The following is a 19,882-nucleotide window of genomic DNA, read 5'->3' as shown; positions in this document are numbered from 1 at the left end:
GATAAACTTGTCGATGTCTATGGTCCACCGAATTTGGATGCATTCTTACAAACAATACAGAACTCTTTTCAGTACATGAGTAAGTTCGAGTTTGTAAAACTTCACCAGATTGAGGAACGAATAAAGTGGCTGGAAATTGCGAGTGATGGTAATTTTCAAATTTTCGCCTTTGCTACAAGCGATGGTTCGCAAGAGAACGGTCGGACGATTTTCCCAAATCTTGCCGTTTCTTACGCGTTTTTATTACAAGAACCGCTACGAAGAGTTCGCATGGATGTAACAGAAAATCTTGGCCTGGCGCAGGAAATTTTGAGAAACGTTATAGAAAAGTGTCAAATGGGATATTCTGTTGATTTACATTGTGGAACACAGGTGAGTTAACTATCCAATTTTAAACTTAGTGTATCATTTATTTGAACTTTACTTGAACTTGATAAATGGAAAGTTTTGCAGGAACTCTCAGCAGGAAGTAGCTACATGTTGTGGATTTGTGCAATGTTTGAGTTACCATGTTTTAGGTTTTAGTTTTCCAGAGAAAGGCTGGTTGAAGCCTGGATAGCCTGTCGACTGGATAGTGGCTTTTTAAGCCTAATAAAAAGTTGGTTGTATTTTCTTCGCGAAAATTCAACTTTTTTAATTTTTTTAATCTATTAGTTGCGAATCATCGTTTTTTTCTCTTAAAGAGATTTTTGAGAGATTTATAACGTTCCGAAAAAAAACATTACCATATACATGCTAGCCTATCCAGTTCTCATGTAACCTGCTCACAAAGAATGCTAAATCCTTAACCCTATACGTACTTCCTAAGTTTTTTAATCCTTTGAGTTTTGTATGGTTTCCTTGATGTTGCCATAAGGCAACACTGGGAGACAAAGGGTTAATCAGGACAAAGATTAGCAACTGTTGTTAATCTCAACTATCTACGCATATATTCTGTAACTCTAAAGCAGGGGTCTCCAAACTACGGCCAGCGGGCCAGATGCGGCCCGTTGGGCTTCTCAATCCGGCCCGCAGAGGCACTTCAGAAAAAAATAATAATATTATTAAACAAAATAAACTTTGTGCAGAAAGTTCACGTTATGTCGCAAGCCAACTAGCAAGAGTGGCTTACGTCAATTTTTCTCCCAACTTCCTACTTCTGTTTCAAGCACACTGCGAAATTTAAAAAGCTGAAGGAGAACGTGGAAATTTTTTATATTCTTCGGCCCTCAACATGCTGGATGAAAGTTCATGCGGCTCTCTGGCTGTAAAGTTTGGAGACCCCTGCTCTAAAGGGATCGGACTATTTCAAAGTTGACTTTTAAAGAAATTATGTGCTTTTAGCCAATAATGCTGCAGGTTGATTAAAATTGTTTGAATATACAAGTATAAATTCTTGCAAAAATAATTTATATTGGGTGAATTGACGTATTTAATTTTTGTGCTAAAGGGTTTTTTGTGCTCTGTTTAGATCAATCCAGATGACATTCTTCATCCGACGCCACGTCGACAATCATTTGTTGTCATAGATTGTCCATCAAAACATGTCCTGAAAAATTATCTTCTTTCATGTCACGTGATTTCTTCTCAAGTGATTTGCACACTCACGTGGACATAGTAATTCACATGACCGGAAAAGATATAGCAAATTCCATGGAATACAAATCTTGGATGACAACGTTTGACCCAGAAACGAAACATCTTATGATGAATGAGCACGTGATTGAAAGACCAGCTTTCACCGTCTTTGATGAAGTTTATGATAGGTTAAATAAACTTCACGTGAACATTTTCCCGCCGCTGTACTATTCATTGTTTATGGATGAAATTCACTCTGGTTTTAAAGATTTTCCTGAGGGTTCTGTCCATTTTGCTGCTCCGACTTTGAGGTATAATTTTCGGCCAATAGCCTTTGAAGGCTTTGAACAAAACTTGGTGGCTGTAAAAGCTGTAAATGAAAAAGAATCGTCGGCAAATGGAAGTCGTTCAAATGTGTTCGCAAGCTCTACGTTGAGCAACGATTTTCAGGTTGTTTTCCTTGGAACTGGTTCACGTATTTCATCAAATCTTCGCAACACTAGCGGGATTTTGTTGAATTTGAGGTAAGGGAAAATCCTTAACTCAGTAAACAAGTTTACTTCAAACAATCTTAGCTTTATATAAATTACATGTGATGGACATAAGACACAGAGGACCACTTTAGGTGATAGTAAGAGCTACGGTATCTCGTTGCAAATGCATCGAAAAAGAATGGTTGCAGTTAAGAAAGGATTTCATACTTGCAACATGAAATAGTGAGCCTATTGTACTGAAATATTTTGATGGATTGCTAGATTTTTCATGGTGTCTGGTACTGTATTGTTAACATTGACGTAGCCAGATCGGAAATTTTGTTATGCTATGTAAAGTTATATGTGTTTCTTACTAAGAAAATGATGTAATCTAAAATTTACATAACACGACCAAATTTATACGCTGGCTATACCATTGACTGTACATATGTAAACAGGGCAAGTGAGCAGTGAACTCTCCGACGTTTCGCTGTTCCTTTACTTTACTGAAAATATTGTTTATGCAACTTTGGCATCACTGTTTCGTTATTACATAGTGATGAAACGTCCATTTTAATGGACTGTGGCGAAGGGACGTTAAGACAGATGTTTTATCATTACGGAGACGATGTGAACACGATGCTAAAGCGAATCCGTACCGTGTTTGTCTCCCATATGCATATTGACCACCATTTGGTAGGTTCGTACTTGTATATTATTGCTCGTATTAGTTTTACAATACTCCTACATAACACGTTGGCTCAATTTTTTTCACCTAAGATACGTAAAACGAAGTCTGTAAAAATCATTTTCTTCAATCGAAACCAATTTTAGACAAACCATCTTGATTGTTTAAAACCAGTCTATGGTTAGTCCACTGTCCAAATAAGTTCATTGTTGGTATCGTAATTTTAAATCTAAATGCCATAGAAACTCTGTTAATTGTCAGTTTTCAAAGAATCAAATTTTACAAATCAAATGTGTTTTAGGTATTTTTGCTGAGCTCCAATCTCTAACCTGTTCTAATATATGTTCATTACTGACGCAATCAATATCTTTAATTGTCATTTATGCATGTTAAACAATGAATACTTATCATAAATTATCAATTTTTAGGGTCTTGTCAATATTTTACGACATCGTAAGAAGATTATGGTGAGCTTGCAGGAATGACTTTACAGCGTTACATGTCTTCTTTTTATTTTGCAATAGTTTTTCGCCAAACTTTGCTGTTATAATAATTGCAAAATTACCTTTGTGTGTTGTAACGTTTGATATTTTCTGGTACTTTAGAAGGTAAATTGTGTCATATCTAGGGTGATTCAAGTTTCGTAAGAATCATTGGTCCAGAAACTTTGGATTTATACTTAAGATATTTCCAAATGCTGTGTGGTGAAACTTTCAACTTCAGGTGAAAATTCTATATGTTAAAATTTTTTTGTGGGGTTTTTTCATTTCTTTTCATAAGTTAGCACTAATGACATTTGACTTTGTGTCACTTCCGTAGCCACCTCGATAATTGGGGGACCAATTTTCGTATTATCCTGTTCTTCTTTGAAATCAATTCCTTTCTGCGGATGTTAACATGCATATATGAATAGCCTCCTTCTCTATTACGAGGCTAACTATGGCATTGATTTGTGTAGATAATAGTATAGTTTCAAGTGCAATTACGTATAAACATGCACGGGTGAGTATTTTAAAGACTGCTGCGCAATAGCGTGAGTCCGAAGAACGATTAAAAACAATATACTCTGAGTTATTTTTTGCATGTACCGTCCAACTCTATCTTGTTTCGTTACTCTCTATAGCTTCAGGTAAGCTTCGTTCTACGGTCTAACTGTTAAAAACATTCCCACGAAAACAGTACTTGCTCCTTTGTTTTTATTCTTTGCATTCTTTTGTAATTCTTGAATTTCAAACGATTGCAATTGTGGAAATCTTTGTTTACTTACAACTACCGCCATGTATTTTTTTGAATTAAAAAAAATTTGTTTGGCTTTCATTGTTTTTCAGCCAATCAGGTTACAGTATTTACGGTGCAACTATACTTTTCTACTGGGCAATTACAAATAAACTGCATTGCAATCAACCAACCACAGTGGAGAAATATCTCATACTATATTATTAGTAGTTTGTTTGGGCCTGGTTCTATTAGCGAAATTTCTTAACGAAATTCGTGCATTTTTGTGCATGTGTTCTAGAATGACTAACTTATAGCAACCTTGTTGTTTAGTCGCTCACAATGTTTGTTTTTTAGGTTCACTCAGTTTTGGTGGGTGAAAAGAGGATTAGGGAAGAAAGAAGGCAAACAATTTAGTCGCTCTTTGGGATTTTCTTCTGTAAGTTGATAAATATCTAAACACCATATATATTTGAATATTCGTTAAAAAGTACTTGAGGTTTGATTGACTTTGGCGTACCACACAATACAGAATTTGAGTTAACTATTTTTTGCAGATTTCTGTTGTCCCTACGAAACACAGTGATTACTCTCATGGTTTGGTACTTGAACGCAATGGATGGAAGATCGCTTATTCTGCTGACACAAGACCTTGTAAACAGTTAATGGATGCCGGTTAGGAGAAACGGACAAATCTATTCTCTTTTTAGTTCGCTATTTCTCTACTGCATCATTTTTTTCACGAATTACGAAAGGAAAAATTTATTGTGGTGATATGGCCTTATCGAAATATTGCCCAATCACATTAAGTTGTTGCTTGTTTTATAAAGAGCAGTCGTTTAGTTAATAACAGGTTTAGATGCAGCAAAATATGTTTTGCTACTACTGGAGATGTCTTTTTAAGAACCTATAAAATGAAATCTGTTCTATGTCCGTCTCCCCTGTCCAGGAAATGAAGGCAACCTGTTTCACCCCTTGTTTGGGCTTTCGGCAAGAGCCATCGTGAATAGCGAAATCTTTACGCAAACACTGAGCTTTTTTGCTAACCTAAAAAAATTTATCGTATTTTCAATTATATAACATTATCTTTTTTTGCGAACGCGAATTTCAATGTGTCTTTCGTTAAATATATCGTAAAGGATTTGCGTCGGCAGTTTCCTTTCACGTTATCCGTCCTCTGAATATTTGGAAATTCTATTGGTTAACTCTTAAATAGTTCCTGAAGACATTTTTTTTTACCACAATCATTGGAAGAGATGTTTAATTTTTTGTTGCTATAGGTGAAAATGCGACATTACTCATTCACGAGGCTACATTCGATGATAAACTGCTTTACAGAGCGAAAGAAACTGCCCATTGGTAAGTCAAGTGAGGCAAACTATGTCTTGCTCTTTTTATGTTCAACTTGCTATTTCATTGTCCGTACTCCTGTTTGTAAAACTTTGTGTCTCTCTTATGTAGTACCGTATCTGAAGCAATCAAATGTAGTGAACTGATGAAAGCCGAGTACACGATTTTAACACACATCAGCAATCGACATATTTTCCCCTGTAAATCTTCAAGACTGCCTCATCACGTGAGCTTTGCTTTTGATCACATGACGGTATGTTTCATGTCGTGTTTCGATTGGGAAAAAGGTTGTAAAATTAAAGATTGTACTTGTCGAAATTACTGTTTTGCAAAGTATCTGCAAGCGTAGCGAATTTTGGTGTTTTTCAAAGGGATTTTATCGTTATAGGTTGAGCAAAAAGATCTTAGAAATATTCGTGGAATAATGGCAAATGTTGAGAGAAGCGTTGTATACCAATGGAAGAGAAAAAGAAAACAGAAGCAAGCTGTTAAATCAAAAGACTCTCCCATTATGGTGAATTCTTAGACTGGCGTAGCTACTTAACCGAACGAATGAATTCTTTGCATTCAAACTTACAGGCTTGCAAGTAATTTTTGAATTGAAATTACCTAACATTTAGTTTTATATAGCTAATCATGGCACTCCAGAAAACTTTTTTACATTGTCTGGACTCAGGGTGTCTCAAAGGGGGTAATTTTTATACTTTCTATTGACAGATAGATAGGCCGACCCCGACAACTGAAGCAGATTTTTGCGTGGGGTTTACGAAAAGCATGAACGAAACATTAACACTATACTTACAAAATTACGAGAAAGGAATTTAAGAGTTATCGAAACACTCGGCAAGTTTGAGAAAACGAGAAATTCGTTGGCGAAGTTTATTGATTTTAATTACATTTCCCGCGCACGCATGCAACTTTCAGATGTGACAACCAATCAGCGCCCGTGTTTATAAAATGCTATTTTATGAAGTGTTATATTTACTGACTGTCAAGCTCGTTTTAAATTCAGCTAACACTCTCTCGTCATAGCTTATAGCCAATGCTAGACAGCGTATGTCAGTGCATTTTGTTGCAATTTCGAGCGATTTAGTTTTTTTCTTGCATTGCATTTTTCAATTGCAATTTCACGTTAACCGTAAGATTTTGGGCACATATAGCAGTAATGGCGGGGAAATGCAAATCAACAACAACACGCCGTTTCCACTCTCGAGTCTCGAGTGTAAAAGCAAAAGCAACGTTATAGAAGAAAGCTTTATGGGTAATGTGTGAATATTGTTTAGGGTTATGTCCAGGCCTTCTAAATTTTAATTAAATCCAAGCTATGGCCACAGGATAGATATCTGAACAGAATGTTCACTCGTGTTGGAACCTTTGATGTTTATGTGCCCCGCTATTCTGAAGCAAATTCATAGCAGACACGCCTTCCAGCAAGATACTTCCGCTAGATCGCAATAGAAAATATAGATGTTCTTACAAAAATATCATTTTGCACTACCAAAGCTTGCAAACTTATCTTCTTTGCAAGATGATAATTATTTGTAAAAATTTCGGCATACGTTTGCTTTAAACGTGAGCCATGAGTGAAATAGCATTCTGGTGCAATACTATATCATATTGATTTTGTGAAAGTATCTTGTTGCGTGCGTAGTGAAAAAATATGCCACGATTTTAGCCGAGTGGACCTTTTGTTAGATGTCTATTCTGTACGATGAGCTTATTTAAAGTTTTAACTCGTATCCTTTGTCAGCAACTGGTGTCCGCTAAACTCCAAACTTCACTTGATACTTGACCAATGAGAAAACGGATATCGTGGCATTTCAATCGCCTGTTCACGGATGACAACTTGCGGCAAGTTACTTGCTCATGTTGCTTACTTATCTTCAGTCGCACACAGTCGCAAGTCGTGTTTTCGTTGTTTAATTTGTAAAAAATTACTTGTTGTTCAGTCTCAATAAATCGTGATTTATGTCAAAAATAGACATTTTAACCTCTTGCACTAAGGATGCTACAGAAAAACCGACTGTGCATCTTTTACCGTGCAAAATAGAGCACAATGGCGAGGCTGAAGTCGACGAATATTTTCAAAGTTGTATTAAGGACGATGGAAACGGAATGAAGAAAGGTTTGATGATTTGCATTAAATATTTCATTTTGAAAACTTCAGCTAGCGGAATGTTGACTTTCTTGAGCGCGTGGGTAGTCTGAGTGAAATAACTTCGCATCCCTTAACCCTCCCCACTAAACTAGCCGTGATTTGAAGGGGGGCAGGGGAAGTGCAAATTTCCCTGACATTTGAAGGGACAGCGAGACCCACAAACGAGCCACCAAAATCTACATCCAAACTAGACTGGCTAGACCAAACAACATCTTACAAAAACTAGAGCCTTCCCCCTCCCAACAAAATCATCCATAGTTCAGTTCCCCTTCTTTAGTAGTAAAGTTGCATGTTCATACGTACCTGCCCTAATCAATTTTTCTGTTAACAATCCATACATGTGATCCATACGTATGCTAGATGTAACCACATAGTTACCTTAAAATTTGAATGTCCTTTGTTGAATTGTTGTACCTACCAAAGCCATCATTAGAGAATATACATAATATTGATCCTAACACGGTTTTATATGCACATGTGACTGGATGAGATTGGAACTTGCCCCTTCAAAGATACTTGTCGGCTGCTCTACCTGTTGAGTTATCAAGCCCACAGTGATTCCAAGGCCATCATCAGAGAATATACATAAAGTCAAAACATGGTGCTATCCAGGAAAACTGCTATTGTGGTGAGAATCTCTTATCCATATACAGTTTAAAAGAAATTTTACTTGTCTCCAAACCCTGTGGGCATGGTAGCTCAACATGTTGATCGTCAGACTAATATCCAAAGGTGCGAGCTCAAATCTTGTCCAAGTCACATGTTTTTCATGTGTATATAAAACTGTGTTAGGATTAAGTATTTTGTACCTACCAAATGTGTAACTTTTGGTATGAAGTAGTTGGGAGGATGAAGTATGTAGGTTGCATTTGAATTTTCCAAAAAGTCAACTATCCTGAAAACACCCTCCTGCCCATTGAGTGAATATGTTTTTCCTAAAAAATCTGTTCACTTAAAATCTGCTCAAACCACTCCTCAGGATTCACCTCCCTGTAATATGTGTCTGTGTGTAGTGTTGCTTGGCCTAACCATTCCAGCTTAACTTGCTTTAATTTTTACTTAAAGTTTCATTTCGTGGCCGAATGTTAAAGGGTGAGATATTTGCTATACCAGATGGATACAGTGGTAAGATAATGTTGTTTAAACTGTATTGACATACTTGGTACCTTTTTATTATTGGCTTTGTTGTGTGTGTGAAAAAAATAACTTCATTCATTGTACCTTTTGGAACAGTTGCATATTACTGTACCATATAAACACATAAACATCAATGATCTTTATGTATGTTACTCATCAAGTGGCCTGTGTAGCTAGTCTCTGTTGCTCCTAATGTTGAGGCACAAATATAACATGCTTATATAAATATTGCTCTCTCCCCCGAATTATCGATCTTCTTGTTGTCTTGACTTTTACACTTTTGCCAATGACTTTTACTTAGTAGTTAACTTTTCAAGATCTGTCATCCTTTTTGGTTCACAGGAATGAAATGAATCTGTGTAAGTTTTTTATTTCAGGCTATCTTCTCAGGGAAAATCGTAAACCTGTCACTGATGACCAGGTGAGCCTTCAATTTTCGTTAACAATATATTTTGTCAAAACATTTCATTATTATAATTATAACTTTTTTATAAGTTTCACACAATGTGTGTTTGGTGTATCTTATAATTTTATTGCTTTTTAGCTAATACTGAAACTATTACAAAACTTAATTTTTAGGATAGATCTTTTCGAGCTATAAAAAGATTTTCTGAATTCACACATTGGAATCTTGAGGATAGGCCTTGTTTAAATGACAAGATCAGAAAGGCAATGCAATGGATTTACATTTCTTCAGCGGTGAGAACTTTCTATAACATTCATCTTCATCAATGTCCATTAATGTTGTAGAAACTTCAGAAACTTTATATGATGTCTGTCATTGATTCATGTTTAAATTGCTAGAGGTGTAGGTTATCAAATGCATAAAAAACATGTAGATCTATGCATAAAAAACATGTAGATCTTTTAGTTGTAATGTGTTGGTGTCGATTGTGTATTGTCATTGTGGATTAGTTTGAATTATAATGTTTTTAGTTGATTGTTTGTTTTGTATTGTGAATATGTCGTTTGTAAGGTGCCGGTATTTGCTGTGAACTGTTCTGGGTTTTTTTTTACTTGGAACGTGGAACAAACAACAAAAACAGTCCTTTTCAGAACTATACCAACCTGGACGATCTACATTTACAAACATGTAATGTCCATTAATGTTGTAGAAACTTCAGAAACTTTGTATGACGTCTGTCATTGATTCATGTTTAAATTGCTAGAGGTGGAGATTATCACATGCATGAAAAACATGTAGATCAATGGATAAGGATTATATGTGTGATATAGATGAGAAGCAAAGTTCGATTTGTGTTATTGTACACAGAACTGTGTTTGGCAGGGATTGTGTGCTGTCCTAGTTGATGTACTGGTACATTGATTTGTAGGCATGATGGGGTATAAGTTAGAGAGTAGTGTTGTGAGTTATTGTTCTGTAAGTTGTGTTTGGAAGAGTGGATCTGCTGTTCCAGTTGTATAAAAGGATGATATGATTAATGTACGTAGTGGAAGGAGCAGAGAGCTGTGTTTAGAAGAGAACTTGTGCTAGTATAAGTGATTTCAACTGTCCAACTGCTGTAATGATTGAGAAATATATTTCAAGTGCAACTTCACTTTCCAACATACTAAAATCAAATGTGATAATAGTGATTTACTTTAAGACTTCAGCCAATCAAAAGTAATTCTCCAAAATAAGATGTGTTTTTGCCAACATTTAGATTCATCAACCTGTGAAGACTGAAACTGTTATGGCAGAAATTACATGACAATGGCAACCCGCTTGTCTTATGTTCTGCTGAAAGCCTAACACACCATTCTTACGCGCATCACTGTCGACACATTTTCCCTGTACGCAAATCTTCGTGACTTCATCATCACGTGAAACGTTTCAATATTTTCACACCCAATAACATTATCTTTTTATTTGGGTTTAGCTGCTTAATAACCGTTTATAGAGTTAAATGAGTTTTCTCTGCAATGATGAAAGGTCTTAAAAAAGTAATCATTGAAATTAAACGGAACGATATCTTAGTTTAAGATGAAAATAAGCATTTTTCTTGCCGATGGCATAAGAGCATTTTCCTATATTTTTCAAAATTTAACGCTGTTCTTTATTCAAAACTTTAAAAAACGACAAACAGCAACGGCGAAAAACACGTTCCAGCGGTTAAGGAATATTCTCGAGTTACTTAATGTTGAGCACAAATAGTCTAGAGCAAACCAGCTTTGTTACAAAGTCTTTGGCGTGCGTTTATTATGGAATGTATTCGTAAGGCAAAAATCTTCCCCATTCAGTACAAAGTTTATCAAATTTCTTATTTGAAAATGGCGAATATCTTTGCAAACAGCTTGACTGTTCTCATCAAGCTTTAATAGCATGTCGTTAAACTGCCATTGCTCCAATTCTCAACAATATAGGCACTCATACCATTTACAGGTTAATGTCAACAAAATTTTTGAATAAGAAACTCGACTGTTTGACAGTTTTGCTAATTTCGATTTGTCAAGTTCATGTTTCTCTGCTCGTTATAATTATCGGTTAATAAATGTTTCTTTACTCACCAATGAAAACTGCTTAGTCTGCATGATGATTTTGTTGTCCTGCTGTGTACAGTGTGCTCTGATTTTCAATTCGAACAGTTCAAACATTTTAACTTTGTTTTCACATAAAAAACTCTGAAATTCTTATAGCATAATAATTAAAACGATTTTTTTGAAAACCCCTTTCCAAGTAGACATAATTACTGGGTCATATTTGCAAGTTTGCCGATAAAACAAAGATTTTGAATGAAAGTCACAAAACCTAGCAGCAATGCTACCAATATTTTCGTACAGTGAAAAAAGCAAAAATGTTTTTGATAGAAATAGTTAGCAACATCTGTGTTGAGAAAAAATTAATTAACTATCTAGAGCCCGTTGTTACACCACTGTAACAATTACCAATCAAAATGTGCACAAACTTTTGAAAAAGTCCAGGCTCTGTTGGGTTCAAGCCAATATGTTATGGAAGCAGCATGGAGATCAAGAACCAGAAAACAATATGAGGGAGTCCTATGAAAATGGAAATTGTACTGCGATTAAAGGGAAGCTAACCTGCTTTTGCCGTCCTAGGCAGAAGGTATAAATTTTCTGGAAGAACTGTTTCAGATAGGCATGGTGTGTAATGGATTAAACACGGCACGAAGTGTTCTCTCTGCAGTTGCTATCTGGAAAACAACTCATCATTTGGGTTGCACCTTTGTGTACGACGTTTTATTAAGGGTGTTTTTGAAACAAGACCAAGCCTACCAGAACACAAACATATTTGGGATGTACGTACTGTCATTGAATTTTTACTCTAACTTATGTGTAGCCCCTCAACCTAAAAAACTTAACATTAAAAGTATAACTATGCCTCTGGCTTTTATCTCTGCGCAAAGATGTCAAACGCTGAAACCACTGTCTTTTGATCATTTACAACTGGGAGCTGATGAGTGCATTTTATATTTGACTAAATTTCTGAAAACATCCAGATCTGGCAATCATCAGTCTCCTTTAGTGATAAAATCCTCCACCCCCCCAACGTTGAACTTTGTCCCGTCACAGTATTGAAAGAATATTTTAAAGAAACAAGGGACGTACGTGACAGCAAAAATACACAATTATTGATTATTTATTAAAAGCCGCATAAAGCCGTAACATCTAATAGTCTATCAAGATGGCTTAAAGACATCTTGAAAAGGGCTGTTATTACTGACTTCACGGGACACAGCACCAGAGCCACCTTGTCGGCAGCAAAACGGAGTAATGTCGATATTGCAACAGTCTTGCAAGCGCTAGATAAACAAATGCATCTACGTTTAATTGATTTTATAACAGGCCCCTGCACAATAAAAGCAATTTTGGGCAAGCGTTTTTACACTCCTGTGCAAAGGACCATATGTAGCCAAATATCGTGTTATTGTTATTCATTGCATGCGAGCTGTTTTTTCCAGAATATATTAATTCTATATGGGTTGTTACTATCACGTACGTTCATGATCCCAACACTTTGAATATTTAACGTAACTCATTAGTGACGTAGTCCAATGATAAAATAGAATTTATAAATTAAACGAAACTTACATGTAATATGAAGTTTTATTGTAATTCTAAGAGTTATTGGACAAGGAAACTAAGGAGTCACCAACCCACATTAAAACCATAATGACCAACTTGGTTTGTTTTCCCACTTTATGGGATTTTTTCGTTATGTTGGTATTACTCGCAGCGTTAAAGTCTAGACACTTGATCTGCGTGCGCATATCTCACGTGACGCCTTACTTTCTTTGTTAAATAGCTTATAGACTTACAATCAAACTTCAACTTACAGGTAAGTCTCGTTTAGTTTCCAAATCTACACATAAAATATAGTAGTCACAATTTTTTTTGTTTCTTTGATTTCAGGAGGTAATATGTTAAAATCGGTGAATAAAAAATATTGCTATTTCCTTTTATAAGGTCTTGGATTGTTTCTAGTCATCATTGTCTTGTTGCCAGAGTAACTGTTGTCAAGGTTATTCAAATATTCAAATTAATCTTTAAGACAGATGATCTTTACGATGCATGCAGTAAAAATACTTTAAAATATTGATTTAAAACGTACTCTTGTATAATAAATTTCATTTTTATAGTTTGTTGTTAAAATTAATGGATACTTTTTAATCAAATGAAAATAGTCTTAATACTCATAGTATTACTTATGAAATGATTGAAAATTCTTTTACACGTCGACACTTTAACTTCTATTTGTATTACGTACAGTGATTATAGTACAAAACTGTTGATCGACTCTCTGAAAAAATCTGTAAAAGCTTAGAGTAAGGAATCCTACTATATATACACAATTACGGTAGCCAATCCTGTTGATTTTTTGTATGGAAACTGCGCCGTTATTACTTTTCTGTCTTTGCGTAATTAGCTTAGCATCATGACTAAATCAAAATCACAGAAAGATCTGTCTGAGATAATAATTCATGAGATATGTGTCTGAGATAATAATTCAAGTTACTACAAGAAAACATTTGGAATAGAGATCGTCAGCTAGTCAGGATTCGGATGACATTTTGATTTATCTAAAATAGCCTCTGCTTTTATTTATTCTCAAAAACCAGGACCAGTTATCCAATGTTTTTTCAATTTTTTTGGGCAATCCCTGGACAAGAGCAGCAAACCACTAAATGTTGTTTAAACATTGTGAATTCTACCTATCTGTATCTTCGGTCACGGTCGGATGTATAAACAATGGCGAGGAGTGCAATTCTGGCAGTTTTCAGTTTTTTGTAACCAGCATCTTCATGGGTAGAGTGAAGTATGGGTATAGTTGTCTGAAAAAAGAATCAATTTACAAGACTCCCCTTTGACAGTGCTCTTAATACTTTACATAACATGTCTAAAAATATAATAATTATTTTACGATTTACATTTCTAATGTGGTGCATTACGGTTGATTGGATGACAGATTGCTTGTAATAATTTTCGATAAATATAATCATTGAGCAAGCAAGAAATAGTAAATTTAGCCCAATTTTGGTCAGCAGGTGTGTATGCATGCGTTTTCAATCTCATAGTTAAAAAGCTTTGTCATCTTGTGACAGATTTGCGACAGGTGCTTGATATTTGTTCACCAAAAAAGAATATATAATTGTAATTTGCATGAAAAAACAGTTGCACTATTTATAGCCGTTGGATGTTTAGTTACTCTCTTCAACTTTAACGTGAGGAACAAACTTGGTTTGGATATCTTGAGCTAGCAAAGAAAATTAACAAAAAAACAAACGAAATATCGGTTTGTATTGTGGATAGCAGCAAATTATGGATTCTTCTTTAAATGAGTCAAATCATTTCTGTTTTATTCATGAGACTGCTTTTATTGTTCTTTCCAATACCCCAAACATTGGGTTATACTTCAACTATGTACTTGCTTTAGCAGTAGTTCTTTTATTTACATTGCTTACCATTACTTTAAATCTTGTCACCGTCTTAACTTTTCTATCATCCAGTCATCTGAAAAGGAATACACTTATTTCCTAGTTTTTCTTCAGTCAATTGTTGATCTCATAAATGGGACATTGGTTAATATTTTGTTCTTCTTAACAGTCTTACCATCAGTCTCGAACTTCAGTGTGAATTGCAATTTATTTCATGCTAACCTTATTATCCACTATATATACTTAGGTTCTTCTGTGTCTGTTCTGTCTTGCATGAATATTGAAAGGTTTTTGAGCATCGTATTTCATGTATACCATCGAAACAAAGTCACAAGAGAGAGGTTAATGGCTTACATCTGTACAAGTTGGTTAATGTGTTTCTCTGTATGCGTGATGGGCACTTTAATTAAGAAAGTGCAAGTTATTCAATTCTTTTTTGCCATTCTATCTCTATTTCATTGTGTTGGCACAATTTTTGCCTATGTTAAGATATTTTCCGTTGCAAGACAGTCTGTTTTGCAAAAAAACATTAAAAAGTCTTTGGACGAGAAAAGAATTACTAATTCAAATATTTGCAACGAACGCTCAAGAAATAAAACTACTGCATCTCCACTTTTTCGAAAGAAGAACTTTCCTTCAGCTAATACATTTCGTAATAACTGCATGGGCCAAAACGAAATTCAAAGTATCCGAGAAACGTTTGGCAAGATTACAGCTTTTGAAGAAAAAAAAATTGACAAAGCGGGCCTTCCTTCTTCAAAAAAAGCGACAGGAGGAAAGCAAGGTATTGTACTTAAAAATGAGCAATTTTATCAATCATCGTTGCAGTTAAAAATAATGAAGTTCAATGGATCAGTACAGAAAGTTTGAGGCCACGTTAGGGACAAAAAAATTTTGTGCAATATTAAGCTGTATATATATATATTTCACAATTTTACTATGGTGATAGTCGGGAGGGCACATTGTATATACACTTTGTATATAAATAATATAGTTAATATACACATTGTACATATATAATATTTAAAAGATAAAGATTCTCCGGATTTTAAATGATTTTTATTGAGCTTTCGACTCGTTACTTTGAGCCTTCATCAGAATGAGGATATTATTTATTTACACGTGCTTTTAGCTTGGAGACGCTTAGAGCGTCTAATTGGATTAGTGGGTGGATTTGCATTTGTGTAGGAAGTGAAGTTGCTTCATCGTTGATAACTCTTTAAGTGCGAATAATTCCCATATTCTTGTTATTCTGAGAATATCGATCCCATATGCCGACTTTATAAGTTTGAAAAAAATAATTAATAAAAATCATTTAAAATCCGGAGAAACTTTTATCTTTTATGTATTAAATGCCTGGATTACCAATTTTAAAACTATATTTATATATATATATATACAAAGTGTATAACAATGTGCCCTCCCGGCTATCACCATTGTTTAATGGTGACTCCTACACTTGGGACACAGGACGTACGGTATATATATATATTTTAACTGTTTATATAGGTAGTCACTGCGCGACTTCAAAACCACCGAAAGTCCATTTTAAAGCACGTTCAAACATCAACAACAAGATTATGCCGGAAGATCAGAAACATTCATTGCAAATGATGACTCAAGTTAAGAAAAATTTTGTGCACAATGTTAAATTGGCAAAGTCGTGCTGCTTGGTCGTTGTTTTTTCTTTGATATGTTTTATCACCCCTTCCATTGTCGCAATTCTTATTGAATATAAGTTAAAGGACTTTGCTTATTTAGGTTATTGGAGCATAATAATTTTTATGTCTAATTCGGTAGTAAATTCATTGATTTTCTTTTGGCGTGTGTCAATTCTAAGAAACGAAGCCAAGACTTTTTTAAGAAAAATATGGAGAGAATGTAAAAGGGGAAATTAAAACAATTTGTTTCAGAATTGTTCAGGTAAATTCAGCATTTTACAATTTAAGGAAGATTATAAAATGAGCAGACAATATAGAAAAGAACAATTGTAAAATTCAAGAATTGCTATAATTACTTTTCGTTGTTAATGACGTGAATGTAAATGAATGTAAAATATCTATCTCAAACTTAGACAATGCTTATTGATATTACAGCTGTTTATAAAAATAGAATAGTCGAGCTCTTTTAAAACATAGGATTTTTCAAACGAATATATAATCATAAGTGTTTTACATTTTATGTCGCGAAAAAGCTGAAAAAATCACTTATAGCCGTTTCTGTGTCAAGAAGTGCATCTTTTATAATTATTAGTACTTTAAAAAGCTGTTAATATATGCACGTAGAATTTCTTTACCTTAGAAGGTTACTTTGCCATGCAAAGGAGTAGATAATTTTCTATTTTTGCAAATGTCTTTTCGGATACAAAAGAAACTTAAATCAAATTAAGTCACGTGAAAAGTCCATTAACCACTTCAATCACATATTAAGCAGACAAAGCAAATACATTCATTTGTCTTTTTTGCCGAAAAGCAATCAAAAGGCATTTATTTTTTTTTAAACTTTTTAATTTGTTTCTTCATAACGTTAGCTACAAAACAAAAAGTTTCTCGATCTCTTCCCTCAAGGATAAACTTGTATTTGCTTTGTTCGTTCGGCATACCTTGGGCATTAACTTTTCTAATTGATTAACTATATGATTAAAGAGCTGTCTCCTTGATCCCTGGATTCAGCAAGGCGTGAAGTGATTTTGAGTCATTGAAACGAGCAAAAACTTCAAGCGAAAAACTTACAATCTTTTTCTTTAGCGTCATAAGTCATTTTAGTTGTAATTTTCTAATTTCATTTCAAAATCTTTGCAAAAGATCAAGTTACAAAAATTTTACTTTCAAATTTAGAGCACCTGCACAATCCTTACTTATGCAAGTTTTAGATATCGTCATTACGACCTAATTGCACAAAAATTACAGATCCGTCAGCTTTATCGAAAAATAAACATGTTTGTCGGTTTTGTAAATTGATCGATTGAAAAGTTTTTTGGCACTCAGCATGATAAAAGATTCGTGTAATGCGAAACGACTTTATCATTTTTTACACAGATTTTTTTTCCCACGAATAAAAAATGCTTGAGCAGAAAAAGGAACATCTAAAATCAATAATTCAATAATTTTTGAAGTTTGTAGTAAAGTGCTCTGCGCGCTTTTCTGATCCATAGTGTACTTTTCTTTAACAAATTTCATAAAAAAATATTTTTGAAAGAGTTTTAAAAGCTCTAACCAAAAATAAGCCTTAGCAACGCCCATAGCAGCACTTATATGACATTCGCACAAGTCAATAACATCTTAAAATGCACCCAAATTAATATTTTCATTAGCATTACCCTTTCACGAGAAACAAGTACTCATATATGACTCCGAATATAGCTGGACATACATGAAGTACAGCCGCATTATATTATACTAAAATGATTCAATTGTAATCTAAGTGGACAGCCATCTGTAGTTAAAGCGCCCATAACGTCAAAAATTTTTTTGTAAAGTGAAATCTTGACATAGTTTTTAGTATTATTGCGAAAACGAAATTCAATTGGTGAAATTGTTCAATTTTAAAGTTAGCAAAAAGCGAATTTTTAGTGGATTAGGTCCGTGGCAGCAAGAAGCTTGAAACGAGTAAATTTTTTGGCGTAATCCAAGGGAGGCATCTACTATAGTCTATATATTTGCAGCATTCTTTACATACTTTTGCGTTCAATTCTTTGATAAGAAACAAATTGTATTTGCGAATGGCAAATAGTTTTTTAGCTGCTAAATTCACAAATAAAGTGTGCCTAAACGACAAAGAATATCAGCTGACTTTTATATAAGGGAAAAAACGCATCTTTTAACCATTTGGAAGGATAAAGTGTATGTTTTGCGGATTTGAAACCTAAAGATTGCAAGCGCCGTTTTTCAATGTTGCCTGATGAAAAGGAATTAAATCGTATACTGGCCGTTTGAAATAAAAAGATCTTTAACGTCAGTCTATCAAAATACTTAGAGAAAATGCCACATTGTTCATTAATCAGATGACCTTGTTGTATGATAGAGATTACTATAAGCACTCGCGTATGTTGACCGAACAAATTCGTCAACTTTATATGTTTTTTAACGCGTGTTAGCGTTTTCTCAAATGCTGATTTAGCTTGCTAACAATTTTTATTAGCGAAAGCTCCGTCTCGCATATGCAGCTAGATCATTAATATTGTCGCTACTGTCTGTAGTGGTTGTCTTCAGTCCCAAATTGCTTATGGCTATGTTAAAAATTTGAAAATGAAACGATGCTTTCCTGAAGTCGACGTTTGATTGAAATTCTATGAGTTACAGTTCAGGAACTAGGAAGTCACCCACCCAAGTGAGCGACTTCAAGTAAGTCTTGTTTGATTATCTAATTCTTTTTCATCACTGTTCCACGTCACTATGAAATCATGTGAGATTTTAAAGCAATGTCGACATGAGCAATAACTAATAACGAAAGAATATAACTGAAATTTCACATTTCATGCCTCACAAATTGCAGAAAGTAGATCATTGCCAAAGTTCTTTGCCACAATTGGTTTATTATAAAATGTTTGAAAAGTTTGTTCATTACGCCATGTAGCTGCATTCATAATAGTGTCCATAAAAATATTCAATGATTTGCCGCAGAAGTTGATGCAGTTCTAGTACTGTGTGCAATGTAAACCTCAGTATTTATACCAGCATCCTTTAACGCGTATTTTAACCATCGGGAAATGGTCACTGAAGTGACCAAATGATAAGGTTTTTGATAGGTTAATAGGAGTTGTCTTTTACCATTTCGTATGGGTGCAGTAACATTTAGACAATGTGATAAGTAATTGAATACACATAACCCAGGCTCTGGTGGATAAGCCCGAAATTGTAAAGGAGCTACATGCTTACTAGGTTTAGATGTTTTTAGTAGTTAGTGCACAAGAAAAACTGTTGGATCTACTTTCTTCATAATATAAGAACTATGCAATGCATGAAGTGTTTGGCATCGCTGACCAGATGATAAAACTAAAAGCATTACTGTTTTTAGTGCTAATGATTTCGAATTGAGATCTTTCGGAGGGTGGAGTTTTCAAAGATATTTGAATACCAATGAAACGTCTCAGACCATGGCATATCTAGGAAGAGCTGGTCTTGCAACAAATACACCTTTAAAAAACCTAGCAACGAGTGGATGTGTACCAAACGAGATGCCATTTGGTAGTATTAGGATAATAGATAAGGCGCTCCTTGCAGTATTAATACCGCTGTAGGATAAACCTTCCTGGTATAGTTTTATCAGAAAATTAATGCCCTCTTGTACAGAGGATGCTACAAAATCAATGTTGTTTGCGTTGAAATATTGTCGTCAATGGTTAAAGTATGTAGAATATTGCTTCTTGGTACCTGTCCGGTACCTGTCGCAGACTGCTGGATGATTTGAG

At 34.6% G+C, this 19,882-nt stretch overlaps 2 protein-coding genes and 1 long non-coding RNA gene across 3 annotated transcripts in view; all 3 read left to right on the top strand.

The window, feature by feature from the left end:
* LOC124448092 overlaps positions 1-19,882 on the top strand; it is a 47,965-nt gene that overhangs the window by 18,630 nt on the left and 9,453 nt on the right. The gene's annotated exons all lie outside the window — the stretch shown is intronic.
* LOC124448073 (zinc phosphodiesterase ELAC protein 2-like) lies at positions 1,517-6,148 on the top strand. Its single transcript, XM_046999091.1, has 9 exons — positions 1,517-2,081; positions 2,588-2,726; positions 3,147-3,185; positions 3,347-3,441; positions 4,291-4,372; positions 4,491-4,608; positions 5,214-5,292; positions 5,395-5,536; positions 5,672-6,148. Exons 1-9 carry the CDS (start codon positions 1,549-1,551, stop codon positions 5,807-5,809), a joined length of 1,365 nt encoding a protein of 454 aa, XP_046855047.1. The 5' UTR covers positions 1,517-1,548; the 3' UTR covers positions 5,810-6,148.
* On the top strand, positions 6,728-10,569 carry LOC124448082 (ribonuclease H2 subunit C-like). Its single transcript, XM_046999105.1, has 5 exons — positions 6,728-7,408; positions 8,507-8,566; positions 8,956-8,999; positions 9,158-9,277; positions 10,243-10,569. Exons 1-5 carry the CDS (start codon positions 7,252-7,254, stop codon positions 10,288-10,290), a joined length of 429 nt encoding a protein of 142 aa, XP_046855061.1. The 5' UTR covers positions 6,728-7,251; the 3' UTR covers positions 10,291-10,569.

The sequence above is a fragment of the Xenia sp. Carnegie-2017 genome, unplaced genomic scaffold (assembly GCF_021976095.1).
Source record: "Xenia sp. Carnegie-2017 unplaced genomic scaffold, XeniaSp_v1 HiC_scaffold_23, whole genome shotgun sequence".
Classification (NCBI taxonomy): domain Eukaryota; kingdom Metazoa; phylum Cnidaria; class Anthozoa; order Malacalcyonacea; family Xeniidae; genus Xenia; species Xenia sp. Carnegie-2017.
The sequence above is the reverse complement of the archived record's forward strand: the minus strand, read 5'-3'. Positions and strand labels throughout refer to the sequence as shown.